This window comes from Cibotium barometz, chromosome 23, assembly GCF_041138505.1.
Source record: "Cibotium barometz isolate CiBa-2024 chromosome 23, ASM4113850v1, whole genome shotgun sequence".
NCBI classification, from domain to species: domain Eukaryota; kingdom Viridiplantae; phylum Streptophyta; class Polypodiopsida; order Cyatheales; family Cibotiaceae; genus Cibotium; species Cibotium barometz.
The window spans coordinates 41,439,599-41,459,646 of record NC_141068.1 but is presented as its reverse complement, the minus strand read 5'-3'; the positions used below and the strand labels follow the sequence as shown (position 1 = coordinate 41,459,646).

The 20,048-nt window shown below is 40.1% G+C and overlaps 1 protein-coding gene across 3 annotated transcripts in view; it reads right to left on the bottom strand.

Annotated features, from left to right (window-relative positions):
- Positions 1-9,508: 9,508 nt before the first annotated feature.
- LOC147625951 (uncharacterized) overlaps positions 9,509-20,048 on the bottom strand; it is a 76,465-nt gene continuing 65,925 nt past the window's right edge. For 2 of the 3 annotated variants that reach the window (XM_086817484.1, XM_086817486.1), the window contains exons 14-21: positions 18,543-18,650; positions 18,362-18,438; positions 18,170-18,253; positions 12,123-12,255; positions 11,467-11,550; positions 11,278-11,343; positions 11,096-11,191; positions 9,509-10,982 (exon numbers count right to left, since the gene is read on the bottom strand). In XM_086817484.1, the coding sequence (XP_086673610.1) occupies positions 10,422-10,982; positions 11,096-11,191; positions 11,278-11,343; positions 11,467-11,550; positions 12,123-12,255; positions 18,170-18,253; positions 18,362-18,438; positions 18,543-18,650 (1,209 nt within the window). In that variant the 3' untranslated portion in view covers positions 9,509-10,421. The remainder of the gene's footprint in view (positions 10,983-11,095; positions 11,192-11,277; positions 11,344-11,466; positions 11,551-12,122; positions 12,256-18,169; positions 18,254-18,361; positions 18,439-18,542; positions 18,651-20,048) is intronic. The other variant, XM_086817485.1, reaches the window with a different exon arrangement.

Here is a 20,048-nt window from a genome sequence, read left to right as displayed (position 1 = left end):
CATTGAAGGGGTTACATTTTAAAAATCTCATCATTTACAATAGTTGTTTTTAAATTAAATATTTTTTTAAGAGGCATAAACCTTATATTAGTGATACTTTATGTAAAATTTATCTCACAAAATCACTATTGTAATCATAATTCCCCTCTTAATTATTTTTAAAATTAGTTATTCATGTGATCTTTTAATAAGAATATTTATGTTTTATTCTTTTTTTTGACTTATATTTTATTTGATGATTATTTAACACACAAAAATCATATGAAAATACTAAAATTTTTATTAATCACTTGAATAAAGACATATTTTATTTTTTCTATGTTCTTTGTTTTCTTTAGAATAAGGTATTTATTTAAATAATATTTACCATTTCTTAGTCATTACTGTAGTATTAATCAAATAATTTGTTCTTAGTTATGTCATATATTTACTTAAATATCATGAAGGGAATTAGGTTAGATTTATTATGTTATCATTATAAAGGTAGAAATTAGACATGTCTATAATATAAATTAGGTAACTTTATGATGCTAGTAGATTTATCATCAATTTAAGTTAAATATTGATAATATTTTAGGAATTTGAGTTCTAAAATTTTCTTTTTAGTGCCTATGCACTTAAACTATATTTTTTTGAGAAAATGATTTTTACATAAGTCTAAAAATAGCCGCTTTGGAAAACCTTGCTCAAAGGTTTTCGCTCAGTCTATGTACACATCCTCTCTCTCTCTCTCTCTCTCTCTCTCTCTCTCTCTCTCTCTCTCTCTCTCTCTCTCTGTGTCTCATTGTTGTTACATTATTAAAAAATTTATTTTCTTAATTCTAGACAACAATATCTAGACTTGTGATCTCACCCGTGTTAAAACCAATAGTGCTCTTTTTAGCATGTTCATAGGTCGAAGAATGTGGGCCTAGCTTGTGTCATAATATTCTTGGCCTAGTAGCAAAAGGTTATTAACTACCATAAGAGAGCTCCTCTAATGATCCTCCACAAGCTATATCTAAACTAGCTAGAAAGGTCACTGCCATAAAATAGCTCCTCGAGTGGTCCTGTTAACAAAGGTGACAAGGAAAGATCTACCACCACCCATGCCCCAAACCACATGCCAGTAGATGTGCTTGGCGTTCAGTCTTAAGAGAACTAGAGTCTACCTCATAGGTAGCTACATTTGCCTCTGGTCGCCAATAAGTTTCATGTTGATTGTTGCTTGGCCACAACCACAATCTACCTTGCCACACCCATGGCATGTATGGACACATAGGCACAAGCTTATATGCCTAGAATGTGGTTTCCATGCTACCCACCCACCCACATTGAACTTGGGGGGTCGAAAGATCTAGATATACCAATGATGATGGGACATTGTGGTCTAAATATCCATGGGTGGACATATAGTGAAAAGAGCTAAAACATCACCCTTGCTTGTTGATAATTATGAAAAGTTGCATCCATTGTTTAAGATTGTTGGATCAGTAACCCTAACTGTGTCCACAAGCAATGGGATGAATCCCCACTGCTATTATGGAAGTAATCCACAAGAGAAGATTATCAAGTTTTTTGCTTGAGGGAAGAATGTGAGGACACACTACCATAGAGGAGATTTAGATCGCATGAGATGAGCTGTGGTAATAAAAGCACGAGAGGTTGTGAATTGAGGCATTGTTGGTGGCTACGATGGTGTAGCACCACCACCATAAATACATCCCAAGCAAGTCATCAAGAACCATGGCCATAGAGATCTACAAGAACATGAGAAAACATGATGGATCTACAAATCATGTTCAACTCATTAAATTGTTTGAGCAACGATGTGAAGCTTTTAGAAATCTAAATTGCCCCACCAAGGTAGTACATACATTGAATCTATGCTTAGTGGGAAAGGCGAGTCAATGGTTCATTACTTTGGTACCTACAATTAAGGAAATTTTTAAAACTTTGAAGATAGTGTTCATATATGGATTCTCTAAGGAGAAAGGCTCTAGATGGAGTCCAACAATAGAACTTTACACAGTAAGAGAAAAAACTTGAGGAAAATGTAAGGCATTATATCTTGCACATAAAAACCTTGAAATTGCAAATAATAATAATTAAAATTGACTAAATAGCAACCCACCTCATAATTGGGGTTTCCCTCCTTTTAAAAGTGACTCAGCTCGCCTTGTTCTTGTGATGAGATTCTCTTAGGTTGATAGATCATATGATAATTTAGGGGTTATTTGCCATGCACATTTACTAAGAGTAGCACCTAGGTGGGGAGTTATTATCATAGTAAAAATCATGTGGATTCTTCCTTTTACACATCTAGATGTGGTACATCCACATAGAAAGTGATCTAGAGATTACCCTCTCCCGATTCCACCTCAAAAGTCATAGTCAACATGATGGCAGTGGCGGCAACTCTCATATTATCCTCTTGGATGGCCTTGTTTGACTCCTTGATTTGACATGCTCTGTGTTAACCACTGGACATGCATAGAGGGCAAGTTCTTGTGTGAGGGAAAGGGATGCCTACAAGGCCCAAATGGGAGGGACTTTGGATCAAGCTACAAATCCTCCACCACCACAAGGTAGAATAATTTTTCTTGAGTTTGGTAAGTCTTCATGCATTGTCAATTTCTTTCTTTCACAATTGTTTTATGCTTTGCATATTACTAGATTGAAGGAAGAAGAAACCATACCCAACAATCCAAAAGTCAAGAACCACCATCTTCGAATATTTTGTAAATATAAAAGCCCACACACACACACACACACACTTGGTAAGCCGTCTTGAGTTTGGTAAGTCTTCATGCATTGTCAATTTCTTTCTTTCACAATTGTTTTATGCTACGTATATTACTAGATAGAGGTAGAAGAAACCATACCCAACTATCCAAAAGTCAAAAACCACCATCTTTGGATATTTTGTAAATACAAAAGCCAACGCGCGCGCGCGCGCACACACACACATACACACACACACACACACACACACACACACACTTGGTAAGGTATTTTTTTTCATTCAAGTAGTGTGAGTGTTTCTCTTATTTGATTCTTATGTGCTCTTCTTGTATCCTTAAGAGTGAATCTACATTTGTGTAGATGGTAATGTTGATGATAATTGTCAAGATCTTATGACACTTTGGAGAAGAATTACTCAAACTCAAACACACAAATTAATAGAACATAGACTTTGCATAAATTGAAGACCAAAACCTTATTCAACAAAATAGCATCAACCATGCAAGCTTGAAAATAGAGAAGAAGTTGGGTTTAATCTCTCTTGGGTCTCATACCGCTCACCCATATTTAAATATATTATTGATGCTTACTTTTACAAAAAGATACTCCAAAAATAAAGCCTAATAGCTTTTAAGTGTTTGAGCATACAAGCTCTTTCCAAAAATATAGCAAGCCTAATTAAAGAGCCTTGGGCCTACCAAAAGCATAAAATACTAATTGGTATGTACAAATGTTTGAGGCGGCTAAGGCCTTCCAAAAATATAAATGCCAAATATGAAAACGTAAGAGGTGATCACCTGTCTTCCAAGATATCTCATTGTGGTCCAACACATGTTCCACCTACCATGACTAACACATATTCCACCACTCAATCATCGCCTACACCAAAATAATATTAGTTAGCACACATAGTCGATTAAACATATTAATCCTGAATATATCATACCAGCGCACACAGTTGATTAAACGCATTAATCCTGAAAAATGATATAAATAAAAGGCGCATCCTATACACAAATACTGGCCCAATCTACATACTTCATATATGGATCCCTATCAGGATCTTAGGACACTTTGGAGAAAAAATACTTAAACTCAAACAAAAAATTAATAAAACATAGACTTTGCACAAATTGAAGACCAAAACCTTATGTAAATAATTTAACAAAATAGCATAAACCATGAAAGCTTGAAAATAGAGAAGAAGTCACCATCGACACATGGTTGGCTTCAATCTCCCCTGGGTGTGTGGCCCATCGTTTTGCTCACCCATACCAAAAGCATAAAATACTAATTTGTATGTACAAAGGTTTGAGGCTAAGGCCTTCCAAAAATATAAATGCCAAATATGAAAACCTAAGAGGTGATCACATGTCTCATTCTGGTCCAACACATGTTCCACCTACGACTAACACATAGTCCGCCACTCAATCATTGCCTACACCAAAATAATTTGAGTCATTGCACACAGTCAATTAAACACATTAATCACGACTATATCATACTAGCGCACACAAATGATTAAACGCATTAATCCTAAAAAATGATATAAATAAAAGGCACATCCATACACAAATACTGATCCGATCTACATACTTCACATATGGAAATAAAATAATAGCATGACCCACATTCCTATGTGAAAGCAATGATCACATGGGTATCCCCACTTAACCATAGAGTTCATGACTAACAATAATATTTCAATGGACATGGATGATGGAGGCATAGGACATTTAGGACTCCTATTGCCATTCATAGAGGTCATTGGCATAGTTTCCATGTTTATTTTTTGTAACTTTATGTTATGATATGCTTCTGGTGACTTGTCCGGTGAGAAGATGACATCTACCCTTGTTAACTATGCATATGTTCGGCCTCCAAGTCTTGATATCGAGACATATGACTGGTCTTCCTCCATGTTTGCTTGTGGTGTTGGTGACTACATCACCATGGGAGTGGATTTTTCACTTCACAAGAAGAATGTCGAGTTTGCAAAAATCCATGAGTTTTTCTTCTCTCATTCTCAAGGCTTAAGTGAATGCACTTAACAAGACTCGAGAGTTAAATGGGCTACCATCTTTATATTACTAGAGTTTCCTATGGATTGTGCCATGCTAGGGTCTGATGTGAAGGTGGCAGGATGGGATGATCTACAGAGGATCATCTCAAGCGCAAGGAGTTGGGGTTGATAATGCTTCACTTTCAGATTCGGGATGGTTAGTGTTACTTGCTCCCATCATAGGTGTGATGTGTAGGAACTTAAATGATGCTTGCTATTTACTTCATGGCTTGGTTGCATTTTGATGAATTTATCTTCACATTGTAGGTCCTTGTGTCTCATGGGTTGAAAGGCATATCATCCAACATGGCATGGAGATATTTCGGTGTTTTGTTGTCAGAGATTGACACCATTTTGGGCATGCTAGTGTGTGTGGAGTGCAGTTAACGGTTTCATTAATGTCCATTGATTTAGACTCCTTCTCCGCCACCTTATACAAATAAGTCGGGTCCAGTGGAAGGGTGAGGTGAGGTGCATCCACTCAGATAGCATGGGGAGGTGGAATGACTATGGCCACGTCAATCCGCCGCCAGCAAATTGTCTAGCTTATGCTACCAAACTGAAACCCCCACTGGTTTCATCGGGAACCCACGGGTCATCTCACAAAGGACAAGCATGTTGCACGATGTCCCTATATGGACTTTGAGTGTGAAGAGGATTGAATTTGGTTATAAAATGTGGCTTATTACCTGGTTTGTGGAATTGGAATCCTTTAAATTTGTGTTTTAGAAGAACCTTTATTTTGCCAATACTCAAGATAGTAAATATTTATTTATTATCTACAATCATAAGACTTTTCTATTCATTTCTATGCAACAAATAACATAGCTAATATATTGAATGGAGCATTGAGTATAAATCACACTCAATTTGAGCTTGTTTGTTGAAGTTACAAATTATGCTTTAAATGTATTTTCACTCTAATGGAGATATAAACATAGGTGATGTAGGTAAATAAGACAATAGGTGCAAGACTAGAAGATACAAGCATAGTAAATTAGTGAGGGGATGTGTGTATATACATATGTGCTAGTGGGAGGGGGGGATATCAATATTTGTAGATTACAATTTTTATATATGTGTGTAAGTGTATGTGCACACAAACATACATGTGCAAGTATGGGAAAATTTGAATATAATGTCATGCTAGCTCTTTCCTAGCTCGATCTAGGACCTCGCTTGGTCCTATGTAGCTCGGTGATTTGACTGCCTCCAACCCCTCAAACATAGCAAAATGATGGGGATGGAGCATTGATCTGTGAAATCCCCTCTCCCTCCATGAGTAGATGAGTGTGATCATTGCCATTGAGGCCCGACGCATATGCCACTCCAATTCATTGAGGCCCAATGGAATATGCCACTATATTTAATCTTTGATAAGAGTCTTGATGGACACTTTAGCACAATGCTCTTGCATTAAGTAATGGACCATTTCGACCTCTCATTTCATGATCAACTTACGCACAAATTGATTTTAATTCTCGATGTATTTTACACTAGTTTTTTACAATGCCATCATTTTTACACTGGTTGGTTGCATCTACACTACTTCCACATCCTCCAAATTTCCATCTATGGTTTGTGCCTTGGAAATTAAACAAGAAGATACATACTTTCCCAATATTGCTTGCTTCTCCATAATCCAAGAAACAACTCCCAAACCATAGACCAAGAATAACCAAAAATCTAGGTCGAAGCCAACCATGCAAAGGTGGTGCAAATTAATAAATCAAATTCGACAAGTGGACTAACAATAACAATAGACGATGTCATCATGCCTAAAGGAAGGTACAAGCACTAAGAAAAAATCCTAAAATCTCTACTTGCATTCTTTTTCATTCTTCATCTTCTTCTATTTTCTTCATTTTCTTGCACCCAACTCTTTGCACAAAGCACTATCCAAAGATGTTTTCACTTCTTGAAGATAACTATAACCAATGGACCAAGCAGGGTAATTTAGAGAAATTCTACTAGATAGATCGAGACTTTTCAGACAACGAGATTACTAAAGAAACCCTGCATAAATTTGGCATCCACACAGATGTGAAGATGTTCTAGGCTATTGAATTTCTATCACAAAGAAAATAGTTATAAGAAAATATGATCTTAAGACAAAGTACTTAAAGAAAGAGATATAGATAATAACAATGAATCACTATTGCAAACCAAAGTTACAAACTGATAGCGTGTGGCCACCCTGTGACACTCTGGAAGGGAGGTTTGGTGGTGATCTAAGCAGACTCTAGATAGAGGATACCATCATGCACATCCAAGGATGCACTACTATAGTGATGAAGATAGATCTCAGTATCTATAAGATAAGATATACGAGATATGAGCCACCACTAGACTATATATAGTCTCCTAGTAATGAGTTGTACTAGCACAGTTGGCTATTGTTGGACCAACAAATCATAGCCAACCATACCCCAACTAACCATACCTGAATTGGGTACATGGATACATGAGAATATGGGTAGATGGATACATGGTTACATGAAGCAACCTTGCAACCCGAGGATAAGGTGTCCCAATGTCTAAACTAGGGATTGGCGAGCCATCGGTGCTCCAAACAACATGGCCAACCAACTAATGTCTAAACTAGGGATTGGTGAGCCGCCCTAGGGAGTTGTACACAACATCTATTTCTCATAGGCCCCTTCAAAACAGAGCAACTTGTCGTCACCTGTCACCTACACATTCATAACAATGAGGGTGAAGAATTGATTTCCAACACCCCCCCTCCCAATGTCCACCCATAGGTAAACTACTTCTTTGGTCCAACACTGTGTCAATAAAGATGATGCTCCAACAAATCTCTTCCAAGAACCATTAAGAAAATATCCACACAATTCTCTGTTGTCAAAGAGCCAGCTCGACCTCTCTATCCAAGATCAACTCGCATGCAAAGTGATGATGTAGCTTAATGTGTTTCAAGTGAGAATGAAACACTAGGTTTTTCCATGCATTTTTGATTATCACATAGGAACTTAGTTGGTTGCTCATGAGCCATGTCTCCCACAACTAGACTTTCACATGCAGCATAGCATGTTGCCTCTCAACCTTTGTCAAAGAAAGTGCCACTATAAGTTGCTTTTTACTAATCAAGAAGGTGGAGTGAATTGTTGGATTACAAAGATAAATCAACATCAACATACAAAGTAAATTCAAGCAACCAAGCAAAGAAGCAAGACAAAAGACTGAAGAAATCAAGCAAATAAATCAACACATGTAAGAGCCAACAAAAGCCTTGCAAAGCCCAGTAGAGATGAAGCAAAGAGATCAAAAGTTGCAAGAGCTAATGCAAAGGCTATAAGAGCAAGAAAGGATCAATTAGAATGAAGATGTGTTTATGTACGAGGAAGGATTCAACAAAAGCCTTGCAAAGCCCATTAGAGATGAAGCAAAGAGATCAAAAGTTGCAAGAGCTAATGCAAAGGCTATAAGAGCAAGAAAGGATCAATTAGAATGAAGATGTGTTTATGTAGGAGGAAGGACTCAAGAAACAACTAGACACCCTTCAAGAAGTCTTACAATCTTCCAAAACTTAAAACAACTTATCAGACCCTACCCATAATCTTGTACACAATCGAATCTTGCATTATTAATTAGTTTCAAGCATGCACGCAATTCATGAATTTCATCAATACTTCGCATCTACAACTAAGCCACATGACCTTACTTTGTTCTGTAAGCAGTTTTAGAAGCCATGCTCCTTGAGCTAGTAAATACATGTTAAGTTGCCATGAGAGGAAATGTATCCCAAAACTTGAACCCCTTCAACCTGTGCAAATCCTTCAAGAACATTTAGAGCCTTAGCATTTATTCCAAAGAAGTGTGATTCATTGTTGGGATGGAATCTTATTTCATTTGTATAGCTGAAACTTTATTACCTCGAGAAGAACAGTAAGCTCTAGCAGTAATTCTCCTTTTTAAAGGTACCTTAACATCATGTAGAAGTGCAGATCTCCATGCCTTTACCCTTCATGCATTGTGAAAATACTGCAGATTGCTCTTCTGGAAGACTTAAGTCCACATTACAATGGCTCATACAGACTTGATACTTGGGTAAAGGTTTTCTTGCTGCATGTAGAAAATAAAGGAAGCCTCTAACCCCTTTGGTTTTTCTTTTTCATTCCATGTTGTCATGATGATCTCTTTCGACTCCGCAAAGTTTGACTCCAACAATTCGACCTGGACGATGTATTTGTGGCTTCTTGTGTTCTACTTGTTCTAAAGGAAGCCTTTAAAGGCCATGCTTATCCTTTCTGCCCAAAAATAAAAAAAATAAAAAATAAAAATATACAAACAAACCTTTAAAGGGAAATTTGAGGTTGGATCCATCTAGTCTCATGTTGAGGATGTAGTGAACACCTAATTCTTACACACTGAAAATTATCAAGAGCAGCCTCTCTCTTAGGGACTAGGGTTCCACCAGTAATATAAATTGTTAAACACCTCACCACCTCAAAAACTTTCAAAAGTAGAGGCTTCAAATTACAGTGATGTACACACATACATGCAGAGCATCAGCTGTGAGCTACTACTTTCCTCAATCCGGATGTGACCTTTTTGAAATCCAGTAACAAAATTGATATGGTTAAGCACTGGTTACAAAAAAAATTAAAGGTAGTAATGCACTCACAATCACCTGCAATTTTTCCATTGCAGCACTGTCACTATTTCCAGTGGCCACCAAAAAAATGCACAAAAAGTACTCAGGTTTGGAACATATTCATATTTCCTAAATGGTCCTTTTAAAAGTTGCCAACCCTCACAAGGGTCCTTGAAATTAATGTAGGATCTTATACAGTACGTCAAACAAAATTTCAGCTGCTGTGTGCCTGCATATCTAAGTAGATGTCGTGCTCTTACTTCAGCTATATGCAACCCATTCTCTCATTCTCTGAATTTAAAACTGACAAATGATGGGAGCATATGGCGCATCAAACTTGGTTTGGCACACTCCTGTACACCTGCACTGTGAGTTTTTGAGAAAGTAAAGACGTTGCCTGCTAGTTTTTAAGAGACTGCATTAATCACTAGTTAAATGTTTCCTTGCCAGTTGCCAAAAGTAGTCACCATCAAGAATGAGACTCCCTGATGAAAGCAAAACATCTGGGGAAGGGAACCCCTTTCATACAGGCTCTGCATTACAGTTGTTCACACGAGGGATTCCATCAATAAAAAAGTTTCCCCCACACAGTGAAACCTCTGCCATTATGATCTCCTCCCTGCCAAAGCCACGTCATGCTAGTGACAAAACAATGCTGCATGATGCATGAAATGCTCATAGCTACATGGTCCAAGGCTTCCGTATGACTGAAGGACCATGAGCCTCTTGATTAGGATGTAAACTCAATAGTTTCCCCTAAGGTTTGTACACATCATTACAAAGCATATTGATTCTCTTCCAAATTGCTTCATACTCTTCAAGCAGAGGCGGCATAAGAAAAGCCTCACTAAAAAGTTACCTTTGCCATGATCCTGAGGCCCAAAAAAAAAGGAACCCTGACCTTTGCTCCAATGCTCAGCACATGCACTAAATTATCTCCTCACCTGTTGCAATCCTGTCAACTTTCTTTCTTCCTCATCATTTTGGTTTACTATCTTTTTAAAAAACTGTTTCAGACTTCTACTGCTTACTAGACACAAGGGAGCCACTTTTTCCCTTTGTCTTTCCTTTAATCTCAGCTGCCAATGTCTCTTTGTTTTTCCGTCCCCTACTTTCTGTCCCTTTCTCTTCAGCAGGCATAGCTTTGGCTTTTTTTCGACCCCCACTTTGTTTTCCTTTTCCCTCCACTTCCACCACATCTTTTTGTTGCCCTGTCATTTTTTCTGCTTCTACCACACCTGCTACCACCTTAGCCTTCTTTTGCTTTATAGATTTTTCTTCTTTTCCCTCAGATTCCACTACCTTAGCTTTCGTTCGCCCTGGTGATTCTTTTGCTTCTGACTTAGCTGTCTCCACATTAGCCTTATTTAGCCCCACAATTTTTTTGGCTTTTGGCTCAGCTGCCACCACTGCCACTTTTTTTTTCTTTAAGTACTTTCCAATTCTTTTTTGCTCTGCAAGTTTTCTTTCTTTTTCCTCAGCTGCAAGCACAGCACGGCTTTTACGCCCTCTTCGTTTGACATCCTTACCTTTTAAAAGCTCAAGAGCCCTCTCTAAATTCATTTCTTCAATTGTTTCATCCTGAAAATGCAAAAAAAAAAACACAATAAAATAAAAAATCTGTGTTAAGGTAAAATTCATGGATAAGAGCAGTTGAACATGTGTGTACAGCATAAAGCTAAACCAGTAGTTACCTTGGGCACAAGAGCAATAGCACTGCGATGTTTGATAAAGAAGGATTTTTTACCGATGCCAAGAATAATCCTCTCTCCATCCTCTGGATGCTTACCCTGCATGAAACAAGGTAGAAAGCTTTTATCCTGCCAGCAAAAGTGGGTCTATTTCAAAAGCTGTCAGCTTGATATGACTAACATACCAGTGTCAAAGGATATTTCATCAGTTGGATAGCTTTTTCAAGAGTGACATCAGCTGGGCTTACTCCCTGGCATGCAGTTCGAACTAAGTCAGGCTACTGTAAAAAGAACCCTCCCAAGTACTGCAAACACTCAAGCACAATGAGCCATTTCCATGCCTTGCAGAAGAAAAGCTTGAAATAAGAGCATACCTCTGGAAGTCTAAAGAATTGCCTTCTCTTGCCTTCTTGCCCCAACTGGATGTAAAACCCGAATGGTCCTTTTCTTACGCGAACCTGTCCCCAACCAGACATAAGTTGAGAATTGCGTGCATCAGTACCTTGCCCACCAGGTTGGCCTTAGAATGTGCTCTCACCATCTACAGAACCTCAAAAATTGGGAAATGGCACAACCTCTTCAAGGCATTAGGAGCAACTGATTTTGAGCCAAGCACTCGCATCAACAACATCAAGTAAATATAAAACTGGCATGACCAGAATTAACAGAGTCGAGCCAAAAGAATGGACATAATTTTCAGGCTGGTTACAGAGAAATCTCCCGCCACCAGCAGGGGTCCATCTTGGCCACCTGTCAGGCAACTTTTCCCATGGGCAGGGATTGTTCTGTAACCACCCTCATACACTACTCCCAGCATTGAAAAACTTGGACCATTGGCTTTTACTCTGTTTTTGGGAAGATTTTCGAAGTGATATTAAGATCATGGACTAATGTAGAGAATTACAAACAAACACAAGTAAACTTTCTGGCAATATGTTCTTGCATCTCTATGTATTGGTTTACAAAAGCTACCCATCCAACGAAATCAACAAGAAATATACACCAGAATGTAAAAACCCATAAGACTTACCTCCAAGTTTGTAGCAGGATCCAAGCCGATCAGCAAATCTACTTGTTCAATCTTCTTGAAGACCCCGTTACTTTCTTTCTCCTCCTCTAAAGAGGAATCTGCATCTTCATTTCCAAGCACCTCTGCTTTGTAGCTATAAGATACCCAAAGCAAAAAATCCCAAGAATAAAAATGATTCAAAAACCCGACACATGAGACATTTACCTCACTATCTTCAAGGCAACAGGCTGCAGACACATCAGGCAAACAAATATTCAAGTTCCTAAAGCAACCTTTCTGGTTTGATTTCTGTAAGGAAAGAAAACCACACCTCGAGCTCCATGCACTAAACACAACTACACTTATCTAACAATTTAGTTTGGGTAAAAAAATACCTCAAACTTTAGTGATCTGTCTTCACAGTAACATCAACTCCAAGAACGTTGTTTCCATATGGTTACCATGTGTAGTTGAATCTTTCAATTTGAAAAATGCACCTCTCTTAATATCAGACAATTTAAATATAGCCTTCTTCTTTGTCAAGTCATGCAAAAGAGAAGCAATCCATGCAAAGTGCCAAATGAACTAGCCATGGAAAGAGCATAATCCAAGAAAACTACAGATCTCATGCACCGATCTCAATTCGGGTCAATTCCGAATTGAGTCAATCTTTTGCGGGCTCCATCCACACTCCATCTTTCGACACACTATGCCCAAGATTGTGTCTCTCTCACAAGAAGAACTCACTCTTCTTTGCATTCATTAAGAGTTTATGCTTATGGACTTCTTAAAAAACAATGGCCAAATGAGCTCTATGCTCTTCTTCTAGGATATCATCAAAGTACACTTATAAATTTCTTGTACCCATAGGAAATGTGATCCATCATTCTATTGAATGTAGCCGGAGCATTCGTAAGACCAAAAGGAAAAACAAGATACTCATAAAGCCTAAATGTTGTTCTAAAAGTAATCTTATGTACATTCTCGGGCACAACAAGGTACCCACTCTTGAGATCAATTCGGCTAAAACATGCCGCTCTATCCAATTTGAACCAAACCCTTCTCAAGAAGCTCATTTACTTGCTTCATGATCTCCTCTCTTTGGGATGCACTTACACGATAGGCTAGCCTATTAGGCGGTGAGCTACCTAGCACAAGATCAACGCAATGATCTTCCAGAAAACGGGTGGCAACTCATTTGGTAACTTTTCAGCAAAACAATTATTATACTCTTATAAAAATTTCATCTTCACTAGACTGGTTGTTAAGCTGTCGCCAAGCTTTTCATACAACCGTGTCTTTGCCATGGTGTAATGTATTCCCCTGCACATCAGAAACCATATGAACATTGGACTTCGATGCATTCGCATTATCACACTTTTCATATATGGGCATGCTTTTGCAATATGCTCAATGCTTTGACAAGTAAAGCATTTGCCGTCATGCATATATTGCTCTTTCCGCTCAACAGTGAGAGCCACTTTGTAGGTACGCTTCTTAGCATACTTATTTTCAGCTTTTGGATCATTTTTGGCTTGCTTTTGATCTCTTTTAGATGACTGTCTACTAGTTTGCAAGTTTGGGGTAGCCCTCTCTTTGCCTTGGAATGAGAGGTTAACTTTATAAGATTGGTTTAACTTGAGCTCCAATTGCTCGCTGGCAGTGGCGGCTATGATTAGTTGTTGTAAGGTGTAACCAGGATATATTTGCAATCCCGCTTTGTATACAGGTTGTAATCCCAATTGAAACTTTCTCTTCCTTTCTGCCTCACTGGCTTTGAAGTCTTGAAACTTTGATACATTATCCTGCATCTCAAGATGTTTCCCCGAGTCCACATCCATTGGGACAGCCTCTATGACTAGCATCATTTTGGGAACAAAAGGGGACTGCATTAGGCATAGAAACATGTTCCCTTTAAGCATAGGCATGGCTAGTCCCTCAACATATGTTGGTGCATTCTCACCCATAACCTCTCTCACAAGCATGCTTAGGAGCATGATTTTGACCACTACCATATACATTGCATTTTTCATGGACTGCATGGGGTACACCTATGAGGCACGAAGTCACTGACGGTTTCTCTCTATTTGCATGTGGCTTCATTCTCTTAGGCATGTGCTCTTGCTCAACCATTAGTGGAGGTACCTAGACCTATGAAGAAAATGCAAATATCCCAATGGAGTATGGACACTTGTTGCATCCCTTGGTTGCATATGCAACTCTCGAGCTATTACTCCCATGGCATGATCCATAAAAGATTCAGCTTTCTTGGCCTTTAAGCGGTCATGGAGTAATGGATCTTGGCAGTAGAACTTTAGATCTTATTTTTGTGCATTAAGAAGAGCTTACAGACGAGTAAGTTCATCCCACAATGCTGTGGATCCTCTTTCTTCTTTACCATGGGACAGTTGTCGCACACGTTCGTATTCCTTGCTATGCACAACATGAGTATGCTCTTCCTGTAAGGCACTGGAAGCATGCATACCATTGTCCCTACCTCTTGTGCTGGCATCTTCAACATTAATTGCATGGATATTCATAATGTTCTAAGTGAAACATAGCTTGTGTTCACGGTGATCGTCTTTCATGATAGAAGTGAAAGAGAACCGTAGGCTCTGATACCAATGTAATTCCACCAGTTGGTGTGGAATGTTTGGTTAAATACAATGCTAATCAATCCACTTAAATACACTAAGATTTAATGGACAACAAGCATAATACAAGATGTAATTTGCTGAATTGACAAGAGATGCACAATAAGGCCAGCCCCTCCCTCAAATAATGTATATTGGCCTTGGGAGAATCAAGTACATAGCATCACGAGCATTTCTGACTAGATTTCCATACCAATGTATATGAAAACTATATTGCAAACGAATATAGTTGTCGATGAAGATCTCCAAGGACATGCCTTCTTACCTTACCCTCTCAAGTGCCCATGTTCCCTTCCATCTACCCTCTATTGTTCCACCCAAACATGGCAGAAACAATCTTTAGGAGAGCACGTAGGACACAAGAACACTACACAAGGTATGTAAGAACGGAGTCCTGCCCTTTTGTCTTCCTACTTGTTGCCACAATTGGTCATGTGAGCTTACCGATTGCAAGCAAAGTCAACAACAGCGGAAGTCTTCGCGATGAAAGCATTTAGAAGGCTGAAATCTTCAATTTGTCACGATACTTTGTGACAAAAGTCTTCAAACTAAGTGTAGTGAGCACTGGGAAAGCTTTCCCTATGGTTCTACTTAAGAAAGGATGGGTGAAATTAGGGTTTCAGCCAAAAGACCAAAAATTACAGCAAACAAATGGAATATTTTGCTAAATTTGAGCCATTGGGAGTGTGTAGGAGGAAGAATATGACCAGGAAACAATCTTGGATGCTTGAGAAACCACCTCAGGACTTTAGTGAGTGTGCACACAAGGTTGGTCATAAATTATAAGTGAGCTTTGATCGCCCAAAACTTATTAAAGTGTGAATACACTCACTTGTAAATTAACACCAAGTCCTAAGAAATAAATTAACGCAATTAACCCAATACTTACCACTTGTCCACATGCAACATAACCATGTCAACAAATAGTTTCACACGCATGGTTCACGGGCGAGCGTTCCCTTACCTAGAACTACACATTGTCAGGCGAGCATGAAAACAACATACAAATTCAATTTGCAAGCAAGCATGTAAAGATGCTATGAAATGAAGCATTGATATGGACAACCCCCGCTCATGAGACTATACCCAAGGAACACTTCCGGGCAAGTACACGAGTACAAAGTCCCAACGGAAAGCCAAATCCACTAGATATTCTGGGCATGTACACACAGGCACAAGTCCCAGTGGAACATCTAATCCCAAACATGACATTCCAAGCATGAACACATCAAGTCCCAGCATAAGATCATGTCCATAGTATCACATGACAGGCGTCAATCCCATGCATAAGCATAAACCAATAGCCATGGATGCCAACCAATGCATACACATAGTGAGAAAGCAAGGGTGGACCATTTGGGTGGCCAAATCGTGAGAGCATCCCTAACCGCTGCAACAACAAAGGTCAACTGTGCAGGTCATTGTAACAAAGCATATGTGCGATTATTTCTAAGAAGCACCCATGGGCTCTGGACACATGTGCCTGCAAGCTCACTCTTTGTCAAAGCAATGGGGTTACAAATGCAGCAGAGAACCTCATCTTTTGAGGGACAGAATGGTGAGCCTTCCATGTGTCCATGAAACACGTTCACAATCCCCCTTCCATCTTTTGAGGGACAGAATGGTGAGCCTTCCATGTGTGCATATGGAACACATTCACAATCCCACACTAGTTTCCTCTGAGATAATGAATGTGGTTCCACACAATCCTCAGTCTGTAAGATGCTATGGGTCGCCATGACGTCCTTAGACAAACAAGTCCATTGCGTCTAGGTGCACCTGACTGTCTAAAAGCTGTGATAAGGACTCACAAGGCTCCCAGCATACTTTTTTCAAGTGTGCTATGCAACATTCTGGAAAAAATCTGTGAGGAATGTTTGACCATGGTCCTCCTGTCTTCTTTATCCTTCACGAGTTTGTCCCTAGTTCTGTTTATCTCATGCAAGAAAAAAGACACATCTCTGGACTACATACTCCACAACTCAGCTATAAGGACCAGACCTTTCTCTGTATAGTTAGTAGAAGCAACCTCTACCCTCCTAGTATCCTGGGCATCAAAGAAAAGCCTGCTCCTCAGTCTCAGCTTCATGCATGTCACTACCCTGCATACTTGTAGCTCTTGAATCACATGGGTACCGCCTGTCTCCCAAGAGTTTGTGTGATGACACCTTGATCTAGCCCATGGAAATCTTGAGTACATATGGCATCCTCCTCTTTTCTTAAAACATCTTTCCTCCAGTTTCCAAGTCATTCAGTGTATTGCTTTTAAGTATTATTTCATTTTCAAGATTCAGTTTGCAGTTTCTTCCTGAGCTACATGTAGTTTTTTAATATTAAACTATATTTTAACATTCTTCCTGAGCTACATATATTTTTTGAACATTAAATTTTCACGATTCAGTGAATTGTTCGCGGTTTCTTTCTGAGCTACATGTATTTTAAAACATTAAACTATGTTTTATAGTAATTAAGAATAACTTTATGTATGCTTACTGATTTTAATTATTACTTCTTTGAAATCTCACACTTTTTCCTGAGAGACCAAACATTTCCCATAGAAACCTCAAAAACCTTTGAATGTGTCTTCTGACAAAGAAACTTCCACAAAGCACAGCACAGCTATGATATATTATTTTCACGTGCACTAAGAGTAGAAGCATATCTCTCTCTCTCTCTGTCCCCATCGGCGGACCCCGACCACCCCCAGCTCATCAGCCCTGGATTCAGGAGATCCTGGCCTGCCATCAAGCAGCCTCATCCTCACAGCAAACTATCGACATCTCTAGCCTTCTTGTATCACCCATGATGGACATCCTGGATGGGCCCTTGCCTGACATACAGGGTTGATAATTGATTGACTGTTTTTATGCAGCTCTTGCATATCCCATCACTTATTTTAACCTATACCTAGCATAGTAGGATCTAGATTTTTCATCTTGTATAATCTCAGAGTCTGAGATCTTAGCTTTCAATTTTCAGTTTTAGTTTACTGTTGTTTTCTCTTATTTCATCCATCACAAGATTTCATGACCACTATGTACACATCATTTTGGTCTCCTAGACCCTTTGGATCTTTTGAAGACGTTAATATAACTTTCTTTCTTTCTTTCTCCCTCCCCCCAAGACCAGGTTTTGCTACTGCCGCCACTACTCTTCTTCCTTGCTCCTCTAAAAACAAGGGTGAGTCAGTAAATTACAAGGACAGTTCGAAAGCGACAAGGGCATTACCTCCACACTTAATAGTTGCTGTGACTTACCCACTGTGACTTACCCAGTTGAAATCAAGAATATTGCCTAGCAAGTCCTTCCCAATTACCCACAATCATTGCTATGTAAAAAACAGTTAATGAAGCAACAAACATGAAATAAGGGATGACAAGAATTGAGAAATTAAGCGTGATGACAGAGCAATACCTACAATCTGGATAACTGTCACAACCGAAAAAGTAACCTGACCCATAGCGGCTCAATTTAAGAGTAAGCTTTCCCAGTCCACAACTAAAACAAAACAAGAAGGTTGTGTTAACTTGGCAATTTGACATGTCTTAGAAATAATCCAGAAGAGATAAGGTGGAAGGATGTATGAGGCATGCAATCCAGTAGTACCTTGGACACGAGTGTCCATTTACCCCAAGCCCTTTGAAACATTGAGCAGCAAAGGTCTCCTGCAACATCTCAACAATCTGCCCAAAAGGCCAGGATGGATTGCAAAATGAACTCACCTCACATGGATTGCCTGACACGGAGAAAATATGGGACCAAAAAAAAACGTTATGGTAAAACTTACCTTTTGAATTGGGACTTTCATGACTGAAGACACGTCTCCATGAAAATCAGGCCAAAACCCTCTCAACACTTCTTTCCATTCCAGCAGTCCTCCCGAAACTACATCCAACTGAAAAATGAGTGTGTCGTAGGTTAACTTCTGCAAGTTACTCTCGTTCCTCACAGCATGCAGTCCAACTTTTTTTTTTTCGAGAAAAGATCCTTTCATTAGTTATATAAAAACGCCCGTAGGGCTACAAAAGATCCTCTCCTGCTCACAAGAAAAACAGAGTAGTGAACAAAGCAAGGCAGCCCGGGAGACTCTCCCTAGGTGCTGAAAATTACAAGCATCAGTGCAAAGAACTAAGGGGCTAAATCATACGATAGGAGGGGGGAAAAGCCAAACAGGTGGCCTGTAATGCCAACGGGGGGATCCCGCATGTAGGGTATAGAAGGGGCCGCTGCGCCAGGTGGTGTGAAAGGCCTGGCGCCGCAAGATTGCCTCATCCGAGTCGCCCCGGATGCGGTCATGCTGTCCCCGCAGGGTGTGGATCAACTCCTGCCAAATCCCCCGTACAGTCTCTGCTGGTGGCTCCAGTCTCCCCTCAAAGGCCCTGAAACACCGGGCCCTCCAGGTGAACCAGATGGTGAGGCTGCTGAGGAGCTCCCATCGTAAATCCCTCTCCTGTGTCCAGCTGGCGGATGAGAAATCCGGTGACGGAACAAGGCGAGGCTGGCCCCTAATGAATCTGATGGCCTGACTGTCCTCCTCCATCTCATAGCCCATAGCAGGCCCTGACGAAGTCGACCAAGCAGCGGCACCCCACGTAAACATACCCTCTCGAGAGAGGGGGGCCAGAATACGCAGCATCCGCAGCCAAATCTGTTGCGCCTGAGGACAATCCCATAGGCAATGTCTCTGTGTCTCCATAGGGTGGCCGCATCGGACGCAGGCCGCCGGAAGACCGCTGTAAACAAGCCAGGTGCCAACTGCTGAGCCCCTGTGGGCGACCAGCCCCTGGAAAGTCGAGATCCTGCGGGCTTGTCGACTAGCCCAGAGCCGGGCCCAAAAATCCTTCAGGAACTCCTGTGAGAGTCCCTGTAGCCGCCAGTGCCCCGCTGCAGCTGGAGAGACCATCCTCCTCGCCGTCAAAATATGCCACCCCAGCCGAACAGTATACTAAAAAAAGGTGATCTCTGTGGCCTCAAGGGATGCATAAGGATCATGCCACTCGTACTCCCCAGGGTCCCACTGTAGCCGGGCCAAGGGACGCGCTGCATATGCCCATATGCGCCAATCCTGCAGCCGCTGCAAGAGAAGCTCTTTCCAAGGCTCAGCGCCTGGAAGCAGCCCCCGAACAATAAGCTTCCCCAATAAGGCTCTACTCTGATCGACTGGATCTATAATGCCCAAGCCTCCCTGAGCCAGCGGAAGTGTAATAACTGCCCATGTAACCTTTGCCCGGGCTGGCTGACCGTCCCGCCCAGACCAAAGAAAGTTCCTGATCAGCCTCTGTACCTGGCTGAT